Source organism: Amblyomma mixtum, chromosome 3 (assembly GCF_055824585.1).
Source record: "Amblyomma mixtum isolate Tamu chromosome 3, ASM5582458v1, whole genome shotgun sequence".
Lineage (NCBI taxonomy): Eukaryota > Metazoa > Arthropoda > Arachnida > Ixodida > Ixodidae > Amblyomma > Amblyomma mixtum.
The window spans coordinates 389759995-389782627 of NC_143014.1; the positions used below are offsets into that span (position 1 = coordinate 389759995).

Genomic DNA, 22633 nt, shown 5'->3' on the forward strand with positions numbered 1-22633 from the left:
ATTCCACGGGGCAAACTGAAATCACCTCGCCCAATCGGCTCTCTCCAGCACCACACAAAGCATGCGCCAAACTTTTCCCGTCTCAAGCGGCGCTCGCATGGAGCGTCTCTCTGGTCGATTAGTCGGCTTCGGTACTACAAAATTTAGACGCCGGCGCGCATATGTTCACCGAAACTCGGAATTCGCGGCCCGCGGAACCATGCCACTCACTGCGATGCACACGACCAGCTGGGCCTCGGCTGAATTGTCAAGACTGGTGTCCCCCCCACCATTCCCCAACATCGTCGCACCACAACGCCCAGGTGAAGTTTTTTTTTTTTTTGCACTTCTCACGTGCCGTTTGCAGTGTAGTTTCGAGTTTTGAGACGCGATCGCGTGGTTTCACCGTTTGACAGTGTATTGTCGTCCCCGGTGGTATGAACGCGCCGCTGGTTTCACAAGCTCAAGATTATTGAAAGCGCTGGAAAACGAAACCGCAAGGAAATTTCCGGTGGCCAGAACGCGGCTATGACCAAAGCGGCTGCATCTGGTACGAAGAAGTATCACATAGCGAAGAACGTTGAACAGTTCCGAGCGCGCTGCCTAAACCTTCGGAAGAAAAGAATCAATCTTTAGTGCCGTCACCTCAGCTGTGCAAGGAACAAGAAGCAAGCTGAGGTCATTTGCGTTTTGAAGTACTAAAGGCAGCCTTTATAAAATTTTTGATGGTTGTTCGGTAGGCCTCGGCCTGGCGTGCCCGTTTTTTATTAGACACCGCTGTCATGCACTGAAATTGAAAAAACAAAACAAAAACTGTGCATTGCAAGAGGGACGATAAATGAAGACATATACTCGACCACATTCGTACCCCAGCCAAGGTGAATCAACTGGTAGCGAAAGTACCATACGGAATCAGCGTGACGACAACGCGAGGGTGGATGGATGGAAGATAATAGAGTGGGTGTTGGCAGTTGGCACCACGCTGAGCATTTTTTTTCGTTATATTTATTTAGCGGTGTAATAAATCGGTCTAAAAGTTCATCACTTTCTCTAGCCCCGCCGCGGTGGCTCAGTGGTTACGGCGCTCGGCTACTGGCCCGAAAGACGCGGGTTCGATCCCGGCCGCGGTGGCCGAATTTCGATGGAGGCGAAATTCTAGAGGCCCGTGTACTGTGGGATGTCAGCGCACGTTAAAGAACCCCAGGTAGTCGAAATTTCAGGAGCCCTTCACTACGGTGTCCCTCATAGCCTGAGTCGCCTTTCGACATTAAACCTTCCTGAACCGATAAACTTTTTTGAATTCCTGACCCGTGCGTCCGTTGCAGCCCCGCGCATCCTCTGCGCGTTCCGCGAACTTCGTCAGTCGCGTTGTATCTAGGGCGCTGCCGAAGTCTTTGCCGCGCCGGTGACATACTTTGGCGTCGTTTTCCTACGTGTTTTAGTGATGTCGGTGCTGCGACAATACGGTAGTGTTTGGTTTGTGCGCGTGACCGTAGAAATTAAGAAGAATGCAGCGAGAGCCGCGCCGATACAACAGGAACTGCTACCTGCGCTCCCTTTCTCGGGAGCCACCGCTCATTTCGGGCGCCGTGGATCATGAACTATGTTTAACTACTGTTGTTGACGAAGGAGTCATTGTGTTTGCTCCGCAGAAGAGCCGACACATCGTGGGATTCGGTTATGAAACTCTGTGTTAACTGAATTTTATTGGTGTCGCGTATATTAGTGTGTACAGTGAAGGCTACTGCATGCGTAATAGTGGTTTCCTTTCACGCGTTTACATAACTACTCAACAATTTTGTTTTTCAATTATCAGCAATTGTAAGCTAGACTGGGCACGCATTAAATTGCGTGCACTCACTGTGCACAGAATGATACCTATGTATCGCGTGAACAGCATGCACGGAATGATCGTACATGTATTCCGTGAATGATGCACAAAATGATGCACTCAAAATTTGAGCTGCGCCGTCTGAGAGAAACTTAACACCTCTGGTGCATCCACGTATAATATCAGTATTGTACCGAATGCTGCAACATATAGTGTATTTTGAGAAATAAGGGGAACGTTAAACGTGTAAAAAAACACGAAAAATATGCTCTCCTCCGTACATTGGCCCAGCGCTGCGGTCGCCATTGTTGACCAGCAGCGCAAACAGTATTAAGATTCCACGACAGCAAAAAAAAAAAAGAAAGGATTACCACAAAACACAAGTATAGCGCGGCGCGCGGCCGCACGCAGAGCACGCGGTCAACGATGAATCTGCCTACCTACCCCCGCGGGCCCGATTTTGGACCAGTCCGGGCGTGACGAGATGCCATGCGAACACCCCCCGCGCCCGCTTGTTCTGGTCGTCTGTTGTCATGTAGATTAATATGCCGTAACTGCGCCGCCAGCCGTTATGAACGTAACTGAAGGAAGACTTGTCGCTACCACTTTGACGACCGCGCATGAAGCCCATGAGGTGAAGTCATGATGATGACCGCAGAGTGACTTTGGTAATCCAATGAAACTAAAGGCGCGCTGAGGGTTGAATTTTGTCTTAATACCATCAGTTCCTTGTCTGAGCTCGGGGAGCTTCGCTAAACTCGGGACATCCGGCATAAAGCCCCAACCTCTTGAAATGCTTGCAAAGGAATAGCACGACGCCGCTCGCAACCCCTTGGGGAACCAGGCAACTGCGTACGGCTTTGAGAAGCAGAGCGAACACAATATCTCGGCCTACAGACAAGGCCTGGAAATGCGAACGGCGTACTCATTAGCGAACACCGAGGCGTGTGCGCATGGACATGATACAATGCAGATTATTGTAATTATTCTCTAAATTAACCTAAAGCTAGCGCTCCCATCTCAGAGCCCGCTATATTCCGGAGACGTGCTGCGTAAAGCACTGAAGATTTCCACTGACTCCGAGCGCAACTGCACATAAACACTCCGCATTGACCACAAACCACGTGCACAAACCGCACAAGTAAGTGAAAGAAGCTACGATATCCGTACTGCTATGAAATTCGTCGAGAACCGGCTACGCTACTATATTTCTTTGCACTAAGCGCTCTAAGGAGTGAGAGCTAGGGTGGCATACATAGTAAATTCATTTAAAAAGTTCGCAAGCAAACCACTTTATTATCGATCTCCGTTACTGCACTTGAGTCGCTGCATCTGACTGTTTATCGATTAAACAATTTCCTTAACAGTACGGCTTCACAGAAATAAATTTCTGAATAAACCGCGAAGCAACCCTGGCCGCACGGGCCGTGCTCAGTTGCGGAGACCACCGATAGAAGGAGGCAGCAGTTCAACGAAGCGGGCTCGCGCGGTCGCCGCCTAGGCGTTGGCGAGCGGTCGCTTTACTATGGGCTCACACGCGTCGCGTCGTCTGCTACTGCCTGCATTAGGACCGGCAGCCAGACGGCGGCTCGCGTGCCTACAGAAACGTATTTGAGGAATACAAACGTACTTTTCGCCTTGATCTCTTGCGTATTACTGAAAATAAGGTGGTTTAGTAGCATTTATAACCGCAATATTACCCGGGCACGTTAAAGATGCGTGGCAAGCGGCTGCTCACAAGCGCATCAGATGCGCGTGAATTCAAGAAAATAGACTGCTTTCAAGCGCTATAACTTCACTTCACAAGTGGTTGCAACTAGGATTCCCATATTATTTCTATCTTGAAGTGTTAGAAGCCATGGCTACTGAATCGAAGGGTACATTGGCCGCAAAATAATAAAAAAAATCACAAAAGAAATAGGCCTTCATTTTTAAACATTCTTTTAATAAGTTTGAGTCAAGATTACCCGGTTAAAATCGCTTACGAATGCACGTCTATGAACCATTTTGACCCATATAGCGCATTCCGAAGGGGGGACTTCCTTTTAGAGCTTTTATTGCAGCCTTGCTCTATCCATGTAGCGAATGCGCAAGAGCATGGGCGAAGGAAGCACATAAGGAGAATAACCATGTGCGAAAAGCTAGCGCCTTAGTGTCCGAAGGTATCTTTTTATTATTTTTGTGATAAACCGCTCGTTTAAGCCCTGTCATAATCATGGCCTTAACAGTCGCGATTTTCTTTCTTGCGACTGAGGCATACCGAACAATCTTAGATTTCAAGACGGCTTTTTTCTTTGAAACACCGCGGAAAAGCACGTCGTGACTTCCTAGCTCGGCAGACTTTCAGGGCGCTGATATAGCGAGGCAATGCTGGGTTCCGTCTTGGAAGCTTGAAGGCTCGTGTTGCGGTCTTGTTTGCCCATAGCTTCATGCATGCATGCCGGGGCAAGTTAGTTTCGTCAGCATCCTAGAAGCCGGTTCTGGCGGCTTCTAAACGCCAAATTTCGTATTGAACGAGGTGATTCAACGAAGTAAATGGGAGTTTGCACCCAGGCCGAAGCTGCGAAACTCAGTAAGTGTTTCAGTTACTTCTGAGAATGTCAATCACTCAATAGTTTATTCCTTAACACCACTGTTAAAAGAAGCCAAGGGGATATCTCCTGAAAAAGTGCTTTGCTTTTGCAGTCGGTGCTACAAGGTGAGCTCTAAGGAGCCCACACTTCGCGAAATTTACTGCTGTAACTGCGACCTCAGCCGCAGTTTTAGGGGTGTTCTAAGCTAAAAAGTAAGAGTTGTAGCACTTCACGTCGCCAGTAAGACAGGCAAGGTCAGCATTAATGGTCAAAAAAGATGCGGCCTGCACGCGGCTAAAAAAGCGGACCTGCAAATCTATACTTTGCACAGCCGCATATTACCCGCGTGAAGAACTGTATCAGGTCAAACTAGAAGGGGGCGAGCGGCACGTCATGTTCCTCCGATTTCACCGTGTGGAACCACGGAAAGAAGGCATTTCAGTTTCGGCCGAGGTGTGCACCCAAATGCTCAACCCCGAGCATCCTGCCCGCTCGTAACCTGGACCTAGAGCGCACGCGAACTTTTACAAAACGGTGTTGAAATCCTAGCAGTGAACATCATAGCGAAGCGCGGGTAGAAGCAGCCGCACCCGGCGCAAGCGATTTAGTCACCGTTTAGGCAGATAACTGACCACGTGACCAAGAGCAACCAGTGGGCTGAAGCGAAAACCAATAAAACAAATGCAGTACTGTCACCCCCGAGAGATGGCGCTCGTGTCTCTCTTAGATTAGAGTCACTAGAATGGGAAAAGTACCGCGACCATTTCCTTCCTCAATGACCGCGACCGTCGGCGGGAACTCCGACTCGCCGCCATATTTGGTCCAGCGTGGCTGAAGCGACGGCCGCGGAGTGTATGGAGAATAACGCGTGCTTTACGAATTTGGTGTGGTTTTTTACAGCAGCGAATGAAGCATACCGTTGCTCTCTTGCTAGTCAGGCAAAAAAAGGGCTGCAGTTATTGCTTCTGTATATGCAAACGTCAGTTCTCTCCCGATACAAAAATGCGAAGAGCGGGATATCTACGCACTCGTTTTGCTCATTTATTTTCATAACGCCTGTAACCTGGCTGGTAATAAAAAATCTCTGCCTCTCCACTAACCGAGAGTAGAGTAAGCACGAAATGTTTACAGGCATAACACGAAGCGTACGCGGACACGACGAGGCGTAGGCCTGACAAGAATGTATATGCAGCGCGTTCCAAACCGTCTAAAGTGCGTAGAGGCGAAAGCGTTTTCCGCACCACTTTGCCTATGTGACACTGGTGACTTCACCACTGGATTACGTCACTCATAATTGATGACGAAGTAATGACAAATTACTAATTAGTGACTAATTACTGATTAATGACTTAATACTAATTAACTGTTAATTGTTAACTGTTAACTTGACCTTCGCCTTTAGGAGTGGAACGCGACAGCGTGTTGTAGCGCTGCCAGGCAGTCCACGGAACGCCACCACCCGTTCGGCGCGATGCCTTGCCCTTTGAACACGACGCTTTTTGAGGAAAGGAAATTACGCAGTAATTCTCTGTCATCTCGGTGGACACCCGAACCGCGCCGTTCAGGAAGGGAGGAACGCCACCACCCGTTCGGCGCGATGCCTTGCCCTTTGAACGCAAGGCTTTTTGAGGAAAGGAAATGGCGCAGTAATTCTCTGTCATCTGGGTGGACAACCGAACCGCACCATACAGGAAGGGAGGAACGCCACCGCCTGCTCGGCGTGATGCCTTGCCCTTTGAACGCAAGGCTTTTTGAGGAAAGGAAATGACGCAGTAATTCTCTGTCATCTCGGTGGACAGCCGAACCGCACCGTACAGGAAGGGAAACGCCACCACCCGTTCGGCGCGATGCCTTGCCCTTTGAACGCAAGGCTTTTTGAGGAAAGGAAATGACGCAGTAATTCTCTGTCATCTCGGTGGACACCCGAACCGCACCGTACAGGAAGGGAGGAACGCCACCACCCGTTCGGCGCGATGCCTTGCCCTTTGAATGCAAGGCTTTTTGAGGAAAGGAAAGGGCGCAGTAATTCTCTGTCATCTCGGTGGACACCCGAACCGCATCGTACAGTAAGGGAGGAACGCCACCGCCTGCTCGGCGCGATGCCTTGCCCTTTGAACGCAACGCTTTTTGAGGAAAGGAAATGGCGCAGTAATTCTCTGTCATCTCGGTGGACACCCGAACCGCACCGTAGAGGAAGGGAGGAACGCCACCACCGGTTCGGCGCGAAGCTACCGGCGGTTGTATGCCGGTCCTGTTGGAGGGCTTACAGAGACTCGTTAAATCTCGTACGGTGCCCGGATGTTCTCGTTTCAGTGCCCGGATGAGTGCAATTCAGTGCCCGGATGGTGGCTCTTGGTCTCGGCGTGACGTCACCACACTGCCGACAACGGGAGCTAAAAGCATTTCATGCTTAAAACGACTCTAGCGTTGTTGATGTTACAATCATTGACGACAATAGAGTGTTTTTTTTAACTACCACCGAGGTAAGCGCGCGAGGAAAACAAATGTGAACAGCCAAGTACGCAGGCACCGTGCGGTTTGCATTTTTTGTAGCCCCTTCACATGCTGAAATACACGACATGAATCGGCAGGGGATGTAGACGCAGGTGCCTGGCGAGGAAACGGTGCCTTCCTTTCTTTTTCTGCTTAATGTGACGAAAAATAGTAAGGATGGCATGCTATTCTGGCTTCTACTTTCCATCGACTCAAACTTCCTCGAACTAATCCGGAGAGAAGTGATCCTGAAACAAATAGCATACAAGCGTATCAGTTTCCATTGTCAGCGATAAATGGTGATTAGTGGATAAGCTTTATGAGTTTGTACTTGTTCGTGCTCATTTTCACCGATTAAAAGGAATGTTAACCGCCCTGGACAACGACTAGTAGATTAAATTTTGAAGCGACGAAAAGCTGCTGGTATTGAACAAACGTTCAGTTAGGTAGGAAAACACTTTTCCTAAGAAAATATAACATGCATAATTTCCCATTACAAATAATATAAATGATTCGAAGTTCTTTAAGAATCAAGCTTACAAAGAACAAATGCCGAAAAAATACACTCCCCAAAAGCAATGCATCGGTAAGCGCAAATGCTAGGTGTAATGTTAAAACAAAACCGAAATAAATATTTCACAAAATCCCCAAAAGCAAAGCATCGGTAAGCGCAAATGCTAGGTGTAATGTTAAAACAACACCGAAATAAAAATTTCACAAAAAATAAATTCTTTAAAGGCCTTGATATGCGCTTAGTATGTGCCCTCAACAAGAAAATATTCATACTAGAAAAGTCACGAAGGAAATAAGTAACTGCTGTGATTAAATGGGCTCTGAAACACCTTCCCGTAAGAGCCCATCAACTCGCTCAATCACTTCAATGTGTTGTCATGAGCACCTGACCCAAGTAATACACTTCTACACGCAGCATAGGACCCACAATCACGCGCGAAAGTTGGCGAGCCCTTCCCGGCGACTTTTTCACGCTCGCACTTTCCTACGTCACTCGCATCTGCGTATGCAAGTTGAGAGGTGGCTATTGGTCAGATTCTTTGTGACGTCAGGCAGCTACCATGGCCACGGCCAATAAGCCACGTAGCTCTGTCCCCGGAGGTGGGGCCGGCGGAGGAGCGCCGACCTTCGAGCGCTCAAAAAGTGACGAGAGGAGAGGGAAATGCACGAAGACGCAGAAATTCAAATTTTGACTACAGGTAACTGAGCTTCTGCAAAGCGCACTGAAAAAAAATTCTTCCTGGACAGTATTCGTAAAGCGGCCTGCTTTTACATCGCAGGAATACCGCAACGTTATTAGAATCTACCCACATCCATGTAACGGACTGAGCAGGCAGCTAGCAATAACACTGAGAACTCAGAGGAGAAGCGGGCTTAGTCCTAGGAGGCTAGCAGCCATCCTTAACGATGACAGCGTATCAAGATGCAAATACTGTGGACGGGCTCAAGCAGGCCCAGAACACCTACTGTTGGGATGAGACCTTAATCCACCCCCAAAAGAGCACATGCTACTAGCCGCCTCACCAGAGTAGTGGGGAAGGCAGTAAGGAGTGTATACTTGGTTTGGTTTATTAGGGTTTAACGTCCCAAAGCGACTCGGGTTATGGGGGACGCCGTAGTGGAGGGCCTCGGATAATCTCGACCACCTGGGGTTCTTTAACGTGCATTGACATCGCACAGTACACGGGACTCTAGAATTTCGCCTCCTTCGAAATTCAACCGCGGCGGCCGGGATTGGGCCCGCGTCTTTCGGGTCAGCAGCCGAGCGCGATAACCAGTGAGCCACCGCGGCGGGTAAGGAGTGTATACTATGATAAACAAGCCAGGCTATCGGAATATTCGGAAAAGGTTGCGACTCTTTGGGTCCCGACGTAGCCTCCCAACCTCCTCCCCATGTATACAGTAAAGTCATTTCCCTACTCCTCCTCCGCTTGAGAACGGGCCCGTTAATCCGGAGCCTGTTTGCTTAGTCTTTGCTAACTGACCCTATCTAGAAACGTTGCATGGTTTGTGCAAGTTTTGGCTGCCCACTGAGAGAAGTCATGAATCTCACCCTGTCAGGCAAGTTTTGACCACCTTACCGTATAATCCGTATGCAAAGGCCACAGCGGCGTATCTTCCATGGCTTTTTGGAAGAAAATCTGCATCGAATAATTTGAAGCACCCGGTATAGCTCTTCCAGGAAGCGAAAGCTGCGGCATAAAATAAGCAGAAGATGCGAAAGTTATCGAATCTTATGTAGGTGCTACCATCTCTAATCATTCTGATATTAATGCGTTGTTTTGCTATTTGACTCATGCAATTGTTTATTTTCTCTAGATCACAGCTTTCTGCTGTAAAGTTCGTTTCACCTGTCTCGCACCACTAATTGTCGCAAAATAAAGGTGCAACAGCGTTCTGCATGGCTATTCTACTGCATATTCCTGTCGAGACATGGATTCAGGGATCAGTTTCATCTAATTGGTACTGAGCTAAACAGATTCTGTTATATGCTCCAGTCGAGAGGGAGGAGCGCAGCAAAAGGGTCACAGGACTTGCATAATCCCAAACACCACAGCCTATTCCTGCTACTTTGAAGTGTGACTAACAGTGCGCCTTTGTCGTGTGGAGGAACCGAATAAGCTTGCTTTATCAGAGCTGTTCGGAGCATGCGCAGCGTGCACGTGTGAAAACTGGGCTTCCTCGTCCTTGTCGACGGCCGCGAGGTTTTTGCACTGATAGACATGGCGGACAGCTTGCTGTGCTATCAGCGCACAGAGGGCAAAACGCTTGTCTAGAACACGTTCTGGCCGTGTTTCGGGGTGAACACGCGATATCTAGCAATAACATTTGGTTAAAAATTGTCTGGATGTAAGCATGCGCAGCTAAACGCATAGGATTTCATCTTCATTTCTTGCTTTCCTGGTGGAAGCAGCTTTGGGATCTGCCGAATGCACAGTTTGGTCGTTCTAAACATGTGTTTTGACCTCTGTACTTCTCGCCGTCTAGTTCAACAGAGCGATGACTGCACGGGGCGGCCTTGAGATAAGCACAGCCAGAGGCCAGCTCATCCCATCGACAGGCTGGCGCGCTGCAAGAGGGAATCGACACACGTACTCGACCATATTTGTAGTAGAGCTACAGCAACAGTGCTCGCGCTTCGTCTAAGCAGTCGTTGAACTTCAGTTTACGTAACGACATATACAAATCGGCAGCCCGGATCCATTCAGTTCAATTCATTTATATTTCAGCTCTCCGAATCTGCGAAGGAGCAAGATGTCTAGGGACCGTACCGTCGCGGTCCAATCAGGACTGACGATCTGTATCGCTCTTCTGTCTCGCGGAGCAGAACTTGCTCCGGATCAACGTTTTCCGAAACGAAGCGCGAAAATTCGAGGACACAAAACTTCGAGGATTCCCTAAAGCGGCGCGCTACTGTACATGAGGCAATCAAAATTTCAGAACTCACCCTGAAGCCGCAGACGTGCTGCTTCTGTATACGAGGAGGTGTTGTTTCTCGACCACATCATTAGCAAGGCTGCGCACGGACGCACGGAAAATAGCCGCTGTCGCCCAGTTTGCCCGGCGACAACGTGGTCGTCCTCAGGTTTGTTGTATTTCGTGCGTATTGTAGACAGTTTCCAAGAACTCTTCACGCACCACTGAGCCTCTGACCCATCTCAGAAAGGCAGACGTGTCATTCCAATGAGAAGCACCGCAAGCGGAAGCCTTCAAAGACCTTTAGCGTTGTTTAAAGTCCTCTTCGGACTTCCGGCACTTCGGTGAAAACGCCTAGACTGAACCTCGTACCGACGCAAGCCGCGTGTGCTCAGGCGCCGTCCTCGTCCAGAAAAGCGACGGTATGGAGAGGGTAATCAAGTGCGCTAACCTTTACTTGTCAAAGGCGGAAGGGTAATTTCACGCGAAAAAAGGAGACATGCGAAATTCTTGAGCATTTAGATTTGGCTGAAAAAATTCGTATCGGTTAAAACAAGTCCTCATAGAGCTGTAGAGGCCTTTTGAAGAATTTTTTTTTCTCCAAATATCATACTTCGAAGTGTAAGAAATCACCTTAACCAGGGCATATTTACAAAGTTATTCCTTGCCGAAAACCATTCCTTGTCGAAAAGGTTTGTACCCGCATGTAGCCAGGTATTGCGATTCCCTGTCATGTCGTAAAAGATAAAACCGTGGAGGACACCAGTTTGTCTGACAACAGAAACACTTAACGGAATAAAATTTTTGAGATTTCCGCATTTCGAAAAGTAGACGTGGGGCCTAAATTTTGAGACAGAACTTTTCGCACTGTTGTATCAAACGTTGTTATAACTCTGTTTGCTTTAAAGTTGAAAAGTGCCGTGTTCTTTAATTGCAAATATGTAGACTTCTCCGAAAACGGCCACATTGAGGGCCAGAAATGGCACGCGACAGAACAAAAATAGCCAAATGGTCGATCGAGTTAACCAGTTTTACGTATCAAAATGTTGGAAAAGTGCTTTTTGTTGTTGGCGAGAAACAAACTTTTAAAAATGAGTCGAATTGATGTGGCGACGAGGCACCTAAACTGCTGGCAACGCTTGGTGCATCCACTACAGCTGAGTGAAACACGGTCCTTGGATGGCATTCGGTGCGCAGACGATGTCTACTAATTCACTGCTGATCAGAGGAGGCATCGTCATCGACCCGAATGTGTAAAGCCAGAAGCTGCTCCAGCAATCTGGATCGTCTAGCTATTCCCACGGCAAGCAAGATAACCTTTTTAAGCAGTCGGCATCTTAATATTCCTTTAATTTGCAATGGTGGTCAGGTTATCCAACAAATCTTTGGAGATAATGAACTTTTGAGTAGTTTCAGATTTGAATGCGACGTACTTATGTTTACCGAAATGTGGCTCAAAGAAAACCATGATTTTTTTTCTACCATCCTACAATAGTTTCACTCTGAACCGTGTTACCCAGCACGGTGGAGGTGTCTCCCTGTTTATAAAAGACCGTCTGAGGTGCGATTTCCTCACGCAGTATTGCTGTGCATGTGATGACTATGAATTTTTTTTTCTGTTGTTAGCGGTGAAATTGTTCTGCCAGTAATGTACCGACCGCCAAGTGGTAACATGTCGAACTTCTTTCAGTTCATCGACGCATATTTCAGCTTCATTAATGAAAAGAGGTTTAAAGTGATTCTTTGCGGAGATCTAAACATAGATATGATGAGCAGTGGCACTACCGCTAGGCAACTGGGTGTCATACTTTGTAGCAATGGTTGTGAGAATGTGATTTCATTACCGACACGTATCACCTGTTCCTCTGAAACGCTGCTAGATCTCTTTATAACAAATTTTGAAAGTTCCTCAGTTTCTTCGTGTGTTGTTGCGTGTGATATCAGTGAACACTTGGGTGTTTTTATTTATGAATAAAAAAAACACGAAAAGGAAAACATACAACAGTCTACATACTGTACAAAGTGTTACTCAAGAAGGTCTTGAAGCGTGCGGAAATGCTATCTCTACCACAGATTGGTCCTACATGTAAAGCATAAAAGACAGTAACACGGCGTATGAGTATTTTTAGGACCTGTTCAAAAAACAATATGTACAGCATTTCCCGTATGTTACTGTGAAACGTTCGAAGAAGATTCGCAAGCCATGGATAACTAGAGATCTCTTAAACCGTATCAAATTTAAAAACAAACTTTATCATGCCTTCATACAAACTAGAGACCCATTAAAATTAGCAGACTTCAAGGTGAACACAAATAAACTAAACAAGGACGTTAAATTTTCCAGGGAACTGTATTTCAGTATGTACTTTGAGGACTGCCATAATTCTGAACTCATGTCGCGGAAACTTAACTCGCTTTTCAAACCCCAAAATAGTCGCACACCTATCGAAAATAATATTATTAATGACAGTAGTATAAGTAAAACTGCGCTATCGAACACGTTTAATGATAATTTCATAGACGTGCCTCCCTTCCAGTGTACTGATGCTACTTATCCTTATGCGGCAAATCGGATCTCTGACAGCCTTTTCCTTGAACCAGTTTCAGAACAAGAAGTAGTGTCAGCATATCTCGAACTGAACAATACCTCAGCTTGTAACGTAAATGAAATTCAGATCAAACCTATCAAGTATGTAATACATCTCATCGCCCCACTCTTGACTTATCTTTTCGATATATGTTTGCAACAAGGAATTTTCCCTGAAAAGATGCAGATTGCTAAAGTTGTAGTGATTTACAAAAAAAAGCCGTCAAGAACAATTTAGCGAACGACCGGCCTATTTCTGTTTTGCCTTGTTTCTATAAAGGACTTGAACAAATAATCTTCTCGCGTCTAAGTTCAGCTATAAGCACTCTCTTATAACAGATTCTCAATTTGGTTTTCAAAAACATAGATCCACAGAATTAGCTCTACTCCACTAAAAAGAATATATTTTGCGCAGCTTTGAAGACAAAAAAAATATACTTGGGGTATTTGTTGACTTTTCGAAAGCCTTTGATTTCTTGAACCATAATATATTATTACAGAAATTGGAACTGTACGGCCTAAAAGGCCTCCCGCTACAGCTCCTCCAATCGTACCTCTCTCGTCGCCAACAATACGTCAACATAAATGGATTTGATTAAAAAACAAGGCCAATTTGTTGCAGCTTGCCTCAAGGAAGCGTACTCATACCTATGCTCTTTAATTTTTATATTAATGATATAGTAAACATAGACAGCCAAGCAGCTTTCTTTATCTATGCCGATGATACCAGCCTATTTTTTCAGCTCATGACTGTGATGACCTAATAGGCAAGGCTAACGACACACTCTCCCGTCTAAGTGTCTGGACAGCTCATAATTAGTTAAAAATCAATTATAATAAAAGCAAGGCCGTTATATTTCATCTAAAAAATAAGATCGTAATCATAAAGAAAAATCTAGTACTGAACTCTAACGTAATCCAAATTGTAAGTAGCTTCAAATCACTTGGTGTCATCTTCCATGAGAAAATGTTGTTGAATTGCTATATTGACAGCATTCTTCCGAAACTTGCACGAGTAGTAGGGCAAATGTGTAGGCACAGAACTATTCTTCCAGATAATATTAAAAAACTTCCATATAACTCATTATTCTGTTCACAGCTACAATACTGTCATGTTGCCTGGAATACCACGTCCCTGGGTAATCGTGAAAAAAATTTTATGCTTGAAAAAAAGATCATACCATGCATATTCCAACTGAATAAAGACCAAAGCACCATCGACTATTTCATAATTTTAAATGCACTGAAAATCTTTTCCTTGTACAGCTTTCAGTTATTATCGCGCTTTACGAAGGAAGTACGAAATGACATGCGACAGCTGCAAACTTTGGCCTCATTAACTGGAAATAATCAGACGTGTAACACATGCAATATTTTTCCATGGGATATAGAAACTATGATGACAAATTATGGACAACAAATGCTATCCTATCAACTACCAAAACACCTCACTATACTGCAAAACAAAAACGTTGATTGAAGTGTCATATCTTTTAAGCCCCTTTTTGTACATTATGTCAAATCACGTTTGTAATTTTTTTCTTCTTTACTCGTTTTTTTCTTGGTTTTATTAATTCTGTATCTATTCCTGTTTTCTTTTCTCATAGTGTTATTTTTGTATAAACATGTAATATTGTCTTTGTGAAGTACGCTTGTTCCGTGCCAGGAAATAACCCTGTGAAAAGAAAAACCCTGCTTGCCGATATCTGTGTACCAGGGGCCGAGGGCCTGTCAAGCTTTGTGACTTTTTCCCTCGACTCCTTTTCATACTTATAGGCATGAATAAAGATTATTATTATTATTATCATAAATGAAACTGCGCCTGGTGGAATACTGTTCAAGGTGTGTGGACTGTATATTCACGTAAAGAAAAATTACACTACTGTACAGGTGTTCCGCCCTCAATTCAGTATGTCTACAATGGACGTGCGGTGTGCATATACAGGGTGTTCCATTTAATTCCATACAAATGATTCATTCAACGTTGCATTAGCTATGCATCATGGCTTTGGAAGTTGAATAATCTGGACAGGCGGATGCCTCAATCAAGCAAAATGCAAATAGGTTTGGTTTGGTTTATGGGGTTTAACGTCCCAAAGCGACTAAGGCTATGAGAGACGCCGTAGTGGAGGGCTCCGGAAATTTCGACCACCTGGGGTTCTTTAACGTGCACTGACATCGCACAGTACACGGGCCTCTAGAATTTCTCCTCCAAAGAAATTCCAGCCGCCGCGGCCGGGATCGAACCCGCGTCTTTTGGGTCAGCAGCCGAGCACCATAGCCACTGAGCCACTGCGGCGGCAAAATGCAAATAATAAATGTTTATCTGTGCAACACGTTCGGACTGGCTTTTTAAATCCTGTGCTTGGGTCAAAACTATAATGAATAGCATGGCCCAATGGTTTGAGCTCCCGTCTCGGCTGCGGGAGGTGGTTGGTACGAATCTCACCGCCGGACACTCATCGGTAAAAATGGGTACAAGCCACCCCCGGCCCGGCGGCTTGCTTCCTCAAGTGTGCGCGCTTGGAGGTGGCTGCACAAAGCCCGCTTCGCCTTTTCGGGGGCAAACCTAGTTTCGAACACTCAGCCTGCAAAGGGGGTACGTGTTTCACTGCAAAGCGAAGAGTTCAACTCGGAACTCGTACGCTCTAACCAGCATGTCTCAGTAGACGTACAGGTTCAACACTACTGCAAAGCGATCCTTCATTCTGACCAGAGAACTTCAGAGTATCACAGCGGTCTTGGGCAACTCTGGTTTTTCCGGTTTCGAACTTCGCGCGAAAGAAAAAAAGTCCGCAAGTGGGCTTCTACCTCACGAGGAGGTTTAGGGTTGCTTGACGGGGGAACGAATCACTGGACCGTCAACGCAACGGCTTGGTCGCAGACCCTTTTCCCAAGCACCAGGCCGGGGGAAATCTTGTACCCATTAGAAAACCGCTAGGTACATGGCAGCACTGGCCATCGAACCCAGCGCCTCCCGAAAGTGAGGCGGGTGATCTACCACAAGGCCATGGAAGTCTGCCGCGCGCACTCTGCCCAAACGTATTTTTTAAGAATAACTGAAATGGTGAAATCAGTCCACTGGGCGCCGTCATATCACAATATGCCAACGCTTTTGGCAGCTGCTAATGCTATGAGCAAGACAGGAAACAATAGCCGTGTTTCACGCAACCGCAGCAGATTTTGACGCCACACCGAAGCGACTCCTTCATAAAAATTTATTTCTCGCTAGCTACAAAAAGTATTTTTCTAATTTTTTTTATTGGTGAGACCGTTTAAATCGGTTGGCCGTTCGCTACTTTTCTTTTGTCGCACGCCTTTTGTAACATAATGTTTTGGGGCTGTTTTCGCAGAAATCGTCATATTTTTAATTAACTTAAAGAACACTGCAAGGGCAGTTTTCAACTTTATCCCAAACAACGCTATAAAAGGTTTGAGACAACACTAAAAAAAAGACCTGTCGCAAAATTTAGACTCCACACTTACTTTAAAAAATGCGGAAATCTCGAAATTTTTCTCCTGTTAAGAGCTTCTAATTTGAACCAAAATGGCGTCATCTATGGTTTATCTTTTGGGACACAATAGGACATCTTACCTGGCTGCATTGCAGAGACAAACTTTTTCGGAAAGTGATGATTCCTTAAAAGTTACTTTCTTAAAACGCCCGATTAAAGGGATTTCTTACACTTTGGTTCATAATATTTGGGGAAAAAATTTTCTCTTAAAAGAACCTCCTGTACAGTTATATTGAGGTTTGTTTCAACTGATACGACTATTTGGAGACAAAATGTCAGGAATCTGGCGCGTCTCCTTTCGCGTGGAATCACATGGAGGCAAACTATTCGACGACAGAAAAGGAAAGGCTTGCGATCCATGTGGGCTACATCTAAATTCCGCCCCTACTTGTACTGCAGACAATCCAAAGTGGTAAACAACCACCACTCTCTGCTGTCTTGCCAAATTGAAATACTCGTCAGGATGTCTCGTTCGCTGGAGTTCACGGCTACAAGGGTTCGACGCAACGTTAGTGTAGAAGAGAAAAAGCAAGGTTGTTGTTCCACCACCGAAAAAAAACAAACTCCGACGCTTATAAGCGCCTTAACAGTACCAGCGCTTTCGCGCCACAGCAACGCCCGTACCCGGAACTAAAACACCTTGCCTAGTACCTGGAAGGCAAGACTTCTTGACCCCTCCGGATGTTCAAACATGGCTTGTCCTGCTTGTGCTTAAAGAACGCGGTCTTCGCGAAGAACAACTAACTTCGCACCTAAGAACACCGCTCACTTTCTTGTTATGCCACAAGCCTTCGAGAAGAAATCCGATAGACTTCACACGGCCAGACGACAGCTGGGAACTTAGAGTTTATAGGCACCTTCAGCTCAATTCATGGCAAATATTGGCCACGGCACTCTGCCAAGCTGCACGTTACGTGATGCCAAGATTGCCAACGACGAAAGATGCCGCCCGTTCTATGACCCTTCAAGGCCCAAAGAAAGCGAACACGGCCAGAGCTGTGCCGAACGTTCCTAACAGTTATGTTGAGCACGTCGATTGTTCCAGCCGGTTCGTATTTGGTAGCATATGTCACGTTTTTGAAAATAGAGCGAAATTTGGCCAGCGCGATAATGAAGGCCAGGATGGCTACGCGCCAATTTTGTTGAAACCATGCCGGAAGCCAGGACTAACCTACGACATTTTAAGACAAACGTGAGGCTGACATTACCTCACATATTGAGCTGGGCTTATGTTCACACTGAAATTCTTTTCTTCGAATTTCTATCTCCAGGGTACCAAAACGCGGCCCATAATTGTTCCCGTAACTGCGTACAAAAAAATAAGAACAACCGAAACGTTGCCCTTGAGATTCGTTAGTGATGCGCCGAGAGTGCTGCGCTGTTGTAAGTTGGTGCTAAGTGGCTTGTCTTGAACATCGGTGGCGCCTCAGCACGATGGGCAAACGGAAGAATCGGTGCTGCGCGCAGCTCCAGGAGCAGCCCAGAAAATGGCGCTCGCACTACCCACTGCTTCGTGCGCATGCGGAAACTCACCGAGTTTCCCTATTCGTTCCAGCCTAGGGGGCTGATGAAACGATCAGCCGACTGTCGCGCAATATAGGTAAAAAATGTCGAGGGCGTGCTATAGCACCAAATGAAAGGTTAACAGCTGAGCGCGTGGCCAAAGGTCCATTTTACGCCACCTGTCTGTCTTCGTCGGAGATAGGCGCACTCTTCCGGTCTGCCTTAGTTTTGCTTATCTTTTCTTTGACGTTCTTTTCCTTTCTTTGCCACCTGAGTGCCACATTCGTACTTTCCACCGACCTCAACTTGCGCAACGCGCCTTAGCCGGCGGCAGCAGCAGCTATCCGCCTGTGTGAAGCAAGCGCTCTTAGCTCGCTGGCCGGCAGCGCTTTGATGTTGCGTTTATCATCGCCCGGTTAGCATCGTCTGGCTGCGATGCTAACAGTGAAAAAGACCGATCGGGTGGCGGTCGATGTCCCACGTGGGTGTTTTTGAATCCCTTGCTTCTGGGAGTAAGCAGAAAATAAACGTCAAGTAAAGCACAAGCAAAACTATCGCAGACGGGAAGAGCACGCCTACCTCCGATGACGACAGACGAACGGCGTAAAATGGACCTTTTGCCACGTGCTCCGCTGTTCCCATTTCATCTGTCGCCGATAGTACATGCACGACAAGTTTGAGTGTTATTGCTGTTGCCCGTTGAGGATGCTGAAAACTGCGTTCAACTCGTCTCCGCCCCAATTTTTCCTAGCGTTGCTTTTATTTCGCAGTTCTCGGGAGACTGGCGAGAGGTCCTGAAGAGCAAGCATGGTCCGGTTCCCCTGCAGAAAGGCTCTTGGCGCTTTGACTTCGACACCAACACGTTCGCCTTTAGCGCAGCACTTCCAGGGTAAGTGAACGTCTCCTTATCTACGCGGGCTGGGAGCTAGAGAGGCCCTTTTAATATTTATCTGCATTTTTTTACCTCCATCTGATATTTATCTGCCATTTGAGGAAAATATCGCTCTACACTGGCTTCATCGTCCTTTTCGACCAAGCTCAGAAGCCACGTGGCATTTCATTCTTACGAAGCAATTTAAGCGTTTACCATTTGTGTCCTCAGTTAAAGGCTATTTATAATGTCAACCTTGCTTCTGTGGCGTCACAAAAATTAACCGCAAGTTCATGCACGTTCCTCACTTGTTGAACGAAATTTTTCTGGCTTGTATCCGGTTGCGTATAGTAAATTTCGTGATCGGAATCATCGCTCGATTTTCCTTTTTCAACCACTCTACGCGTGTACGAGAGTTTTTCTAATAGTCCTTGTGACGTAGCCGCTCCGTCAGAAAAATTAATCACAAATCACTGCCTCCGGCCACGCCACCGTACTTGTATTCACTCCGCTGTTTTAAAATTGTTTCACTAGGTGTTTGGAAACCCTTATTTATTTGTTTACTTTTGTATTTAGAGAATACTGCAGAGCCTTCTGGGCGCTTACAGGAGAGACGTGTAGTGTAACGCAACTTAAAAAGCACTGAAAATGAATTTAAAACGCAAACTCGAAAATTTTGATGACGTCAGTCTTAAATTTCCTCAATGGAGTCGATGCTACATAGTCATTCAAACAAAAAAAAGAGGCTGTGATGAATAACTTGACAACTCAAAGCATAAAAAAAAGTCACCTTGAAACCGATTCTTCAGCGGAGCTTTTTAAGCCGCACACTTCACCTCGCTGCCCAAGATTTTTCATCAACGAAAATGCGAATCGAGTTGACTTCATAATTGCAGCCGCTCCGGTGATGAAGCCAAAATATCTCTCGTGGTGAACCGAAATATATAGACCTTCACCGTCGAAATGCTTGGTCTCTCTTCGTGTGCTTCTAATCGGGGCAAGCAGAACGCATGTATTCAAGACGGAAGTGAAGCTGATCTTATTCGTGCTCCTGGTAGTTTATGGTTTGTGGGGTTTAACGTCCCAAAGCGACTCAGGCTATGAGGGACGCCGTAGTAAAGGGCTCCAGATAATTTCGACCTCCCGGGCTTCTTTAAAGTGCACTGATATCGCACAGTACACGGGCCTCTAGCGTTTCGCCTACATCGAAATGCGACCGCCGCAGCCGGGATCGAACCCGCGTCTTTCGGGTCAGCAGCCGAGCACCATGACCACTGAGCCACCGCGGCGGCCCACGGTAGTTTATGTTGTCGCGTTTGAAGTAGTAAACGTGAGGTCAACGTGTGGTATCTGTCATCGATGAAATGAAGGCATTTAAGCGGGGTGATTACGCTAATATTGTAGTTACGGACGAATTGTAGGTTATAATGGGTGAAAGTCTGGTGTGATACTGGAAACAATGCAGTGTAACGTATCGCCGCTCCGATCGGAGCTCCTATTATCGCAACCCACCGTGGTGGCCCGGTCGCTTTGGTGTTCAACTGCTGATCCCAAGGTTGTGTGTTCGATCTCGGTCGTGGCGGCCGCACTTGGACGGACGCAAAAACATGGCTGAGGCTTAGCTAAGATTAAGCCTAGTCAGATGCGAAGCATATTGATGGCTAGGCTTGGTAATACATGGCTTTCCTTGGTTGACGTTCATCCCGCTCTTCGTCGGTCTCTGTGGCACGCTGAAGCTTTCGCTTCTCGTTCAAATCAGCCCTGCTTCTAGGCGGCACCCCAACACCTGGCCGCCTCGTAAGTGCCCGGAGAGCGAGGCAAGCTCAGCTTTATACCGCTGCTGTAGCGTCACGTGGTCAGCTGCAGCACCTCTGATGTGGAGCCTCCACCGCCGCGGCCGACCGCGCGAGCCGGCAGCCCATCTCTCCTCTGCTGTGACGTCATGTTGTCACGTGGTCAGCCGCCGCGCCTCTGATGTGGAGCCTCCACCGCCGCGGCCGACCGCGCGAGCCGGCAGCCCATCTCTCCTCTGCTGTGACGTCATGTTGCCACGTGGTGTCACGTGGTCCCGCTAAAGGTCAATGGTAGCTCCACCGCCGCGCTCGACGGGCTGTAGTGTAGCTCTAGTAATATGCTTCGCATAAAAGTGTGCTATGCGAAGTAAGCGCACATTAAGGCACCGCAGATGTTCTAAATTAATCCGGAGCCTTTCACTACGGCGTCCCCAGAGCCCATGTGTCCTTTGGCGACGTTAAACCCCAGAATTTACGATTCGTATTATCGTGCTGCGCATGAGTGGCTGATTATCAAACTCCTGGCTCTACGTTGACTTGTGCCATTCTAAGCCTTTTAGGCCAGGTGATTTAATACGGTGCAAACATTTTTATTATTCTCAAATAGCTTATAAGAGGCTATGGCAGTAGCCGAACATGCGTCAAAAACATGTCCAAGCGAGCATGCGTGAGGCATAAAATAGCAAGAAACGAACGCAACTAACGTTGCAAAGTAAATGACACCGCTGCATAGATACAGCCGCTTTAAAAATGGAAGCTTATTTTACGCAAAGCGCACCTGAAGCTTATGTATAATAAAAATAACAGGTATTACATTGGCGAAGGCTCTCCATAATCATCGTGCAGGAAAAAAAAGGAAACTGCACTTCCAAGTGTTTATTTTTGCATGAAAAGAAACCAGACCAAGTTAGGTTGTGGGGAGCGTGAAAAATCAGCCGAATTTTACGTACGATGGGGGGAAGGGGGGGGGGGGTGGAAAAGGAGGCTCGGTAAATAACGAGAAAGTTGGTTGCTACAAGGCATCAATATCAGCATTCAATTTTGCAACTTGAAGGGACCACAGGCTTAGCTTAATAAGGACAAACTTGACGAGAGGGAGTTTGGACCGTGCCCAGTAAGAACAAAGCAGACTGCTCTCCTAGCTTATCATATATTAGTTTTTTTTTCAAAATCTCCTGCTATTAGAGAGGCCCCCAATCTAAAGCAGCCTATGCAAGTAGAGAAAGGAAAGATTTGCGCATTAATATTGCCGTACATGTTGGTGCTCTTCTGTGTGTAGGATGCGAGAACCAACAAGGGGAAGAAAATGAGGGGCTCGTTATGGCATACGTAACCCTTTTCTGCTCAACAGCTCCGAGGGCCTCGATTCTGGCGGTCTTGATGCCGTGGGTAGCATAAGAGGGCTGTCGCACAGCTTCCGCCCTCACCGTTCGATCACTTTGCACGTTGCGCTCGCTGTAACACAGGACGTTATACGTGCGCGGCTATGGACGACGGTGGTGCTAATGAACGCTCTCAAGGTTCGCTTACACAACAAATAAATACCCACGAAAGCAGAAGATTGAACATCCGTAACCGTAGCTCAGTTTCTAGAGCACCAGATGGGAAATTCGGACGTCGTGGGTTCGGATCCCACCGGCGGCATGTGGTTGGTTTTTTCTTCGGATTTGTTATCGATTACCTATCCACAAATTAAAAGAAAAGGTCACATCCCCTTTGCTCTTTGCTTTGGGTGGCTGTTGGCTTCCGTCACGTCTGTTCGGATGCGGTAAGAGTGCATATTGCGCTACCTTGACAGAGGCCGATGAATAAGAGTTTGTAGATATCTTTCAGAATTTCGGTGCCGTATGTTCTCAAGAGTGCTCAGTTCTTCAATGTTTTTATTTTGCACGTATTTTTAGACATCTTTATTAGCCCTGTACTTGATTTGTGTCCTTGCATGCTTTCTTTTTGTTTCACTTTATCTATTTCGCCCTTGCTGTGCGCTCACCAATTTGACAGAGAAAAAAAACAGAGAAGAAGACAACTTGGGCTAGTCGTAATCACCCGCGTTGCGTCG

General features: G+C 46.7%; 1 protein-coding gene across 8 annotated transcripts in view; it reads left to right on the plus strand.

Moving 5' to 3' along the window:
• Positions 1–22633, plus strand: part of LOC149357153 (papilin-like) — a 179077-nt gene that overhangs the window by 35837 nt on the left and 120607 nt on the right. For all 8 annotated transcript variants that reach the window (XM_089584449.1, XM_089584453.1, XM_089584451.1 and 5 more), the window contains exon 3: positions 18681–18799. In XM_089584449.1, coding sequence (XP_089440575.1) covers positions 18681–18799 — 119 coding nt within the window. The remainder of the gene's footprint in view (positions 1–18680; positions 18800–22633) is intronic.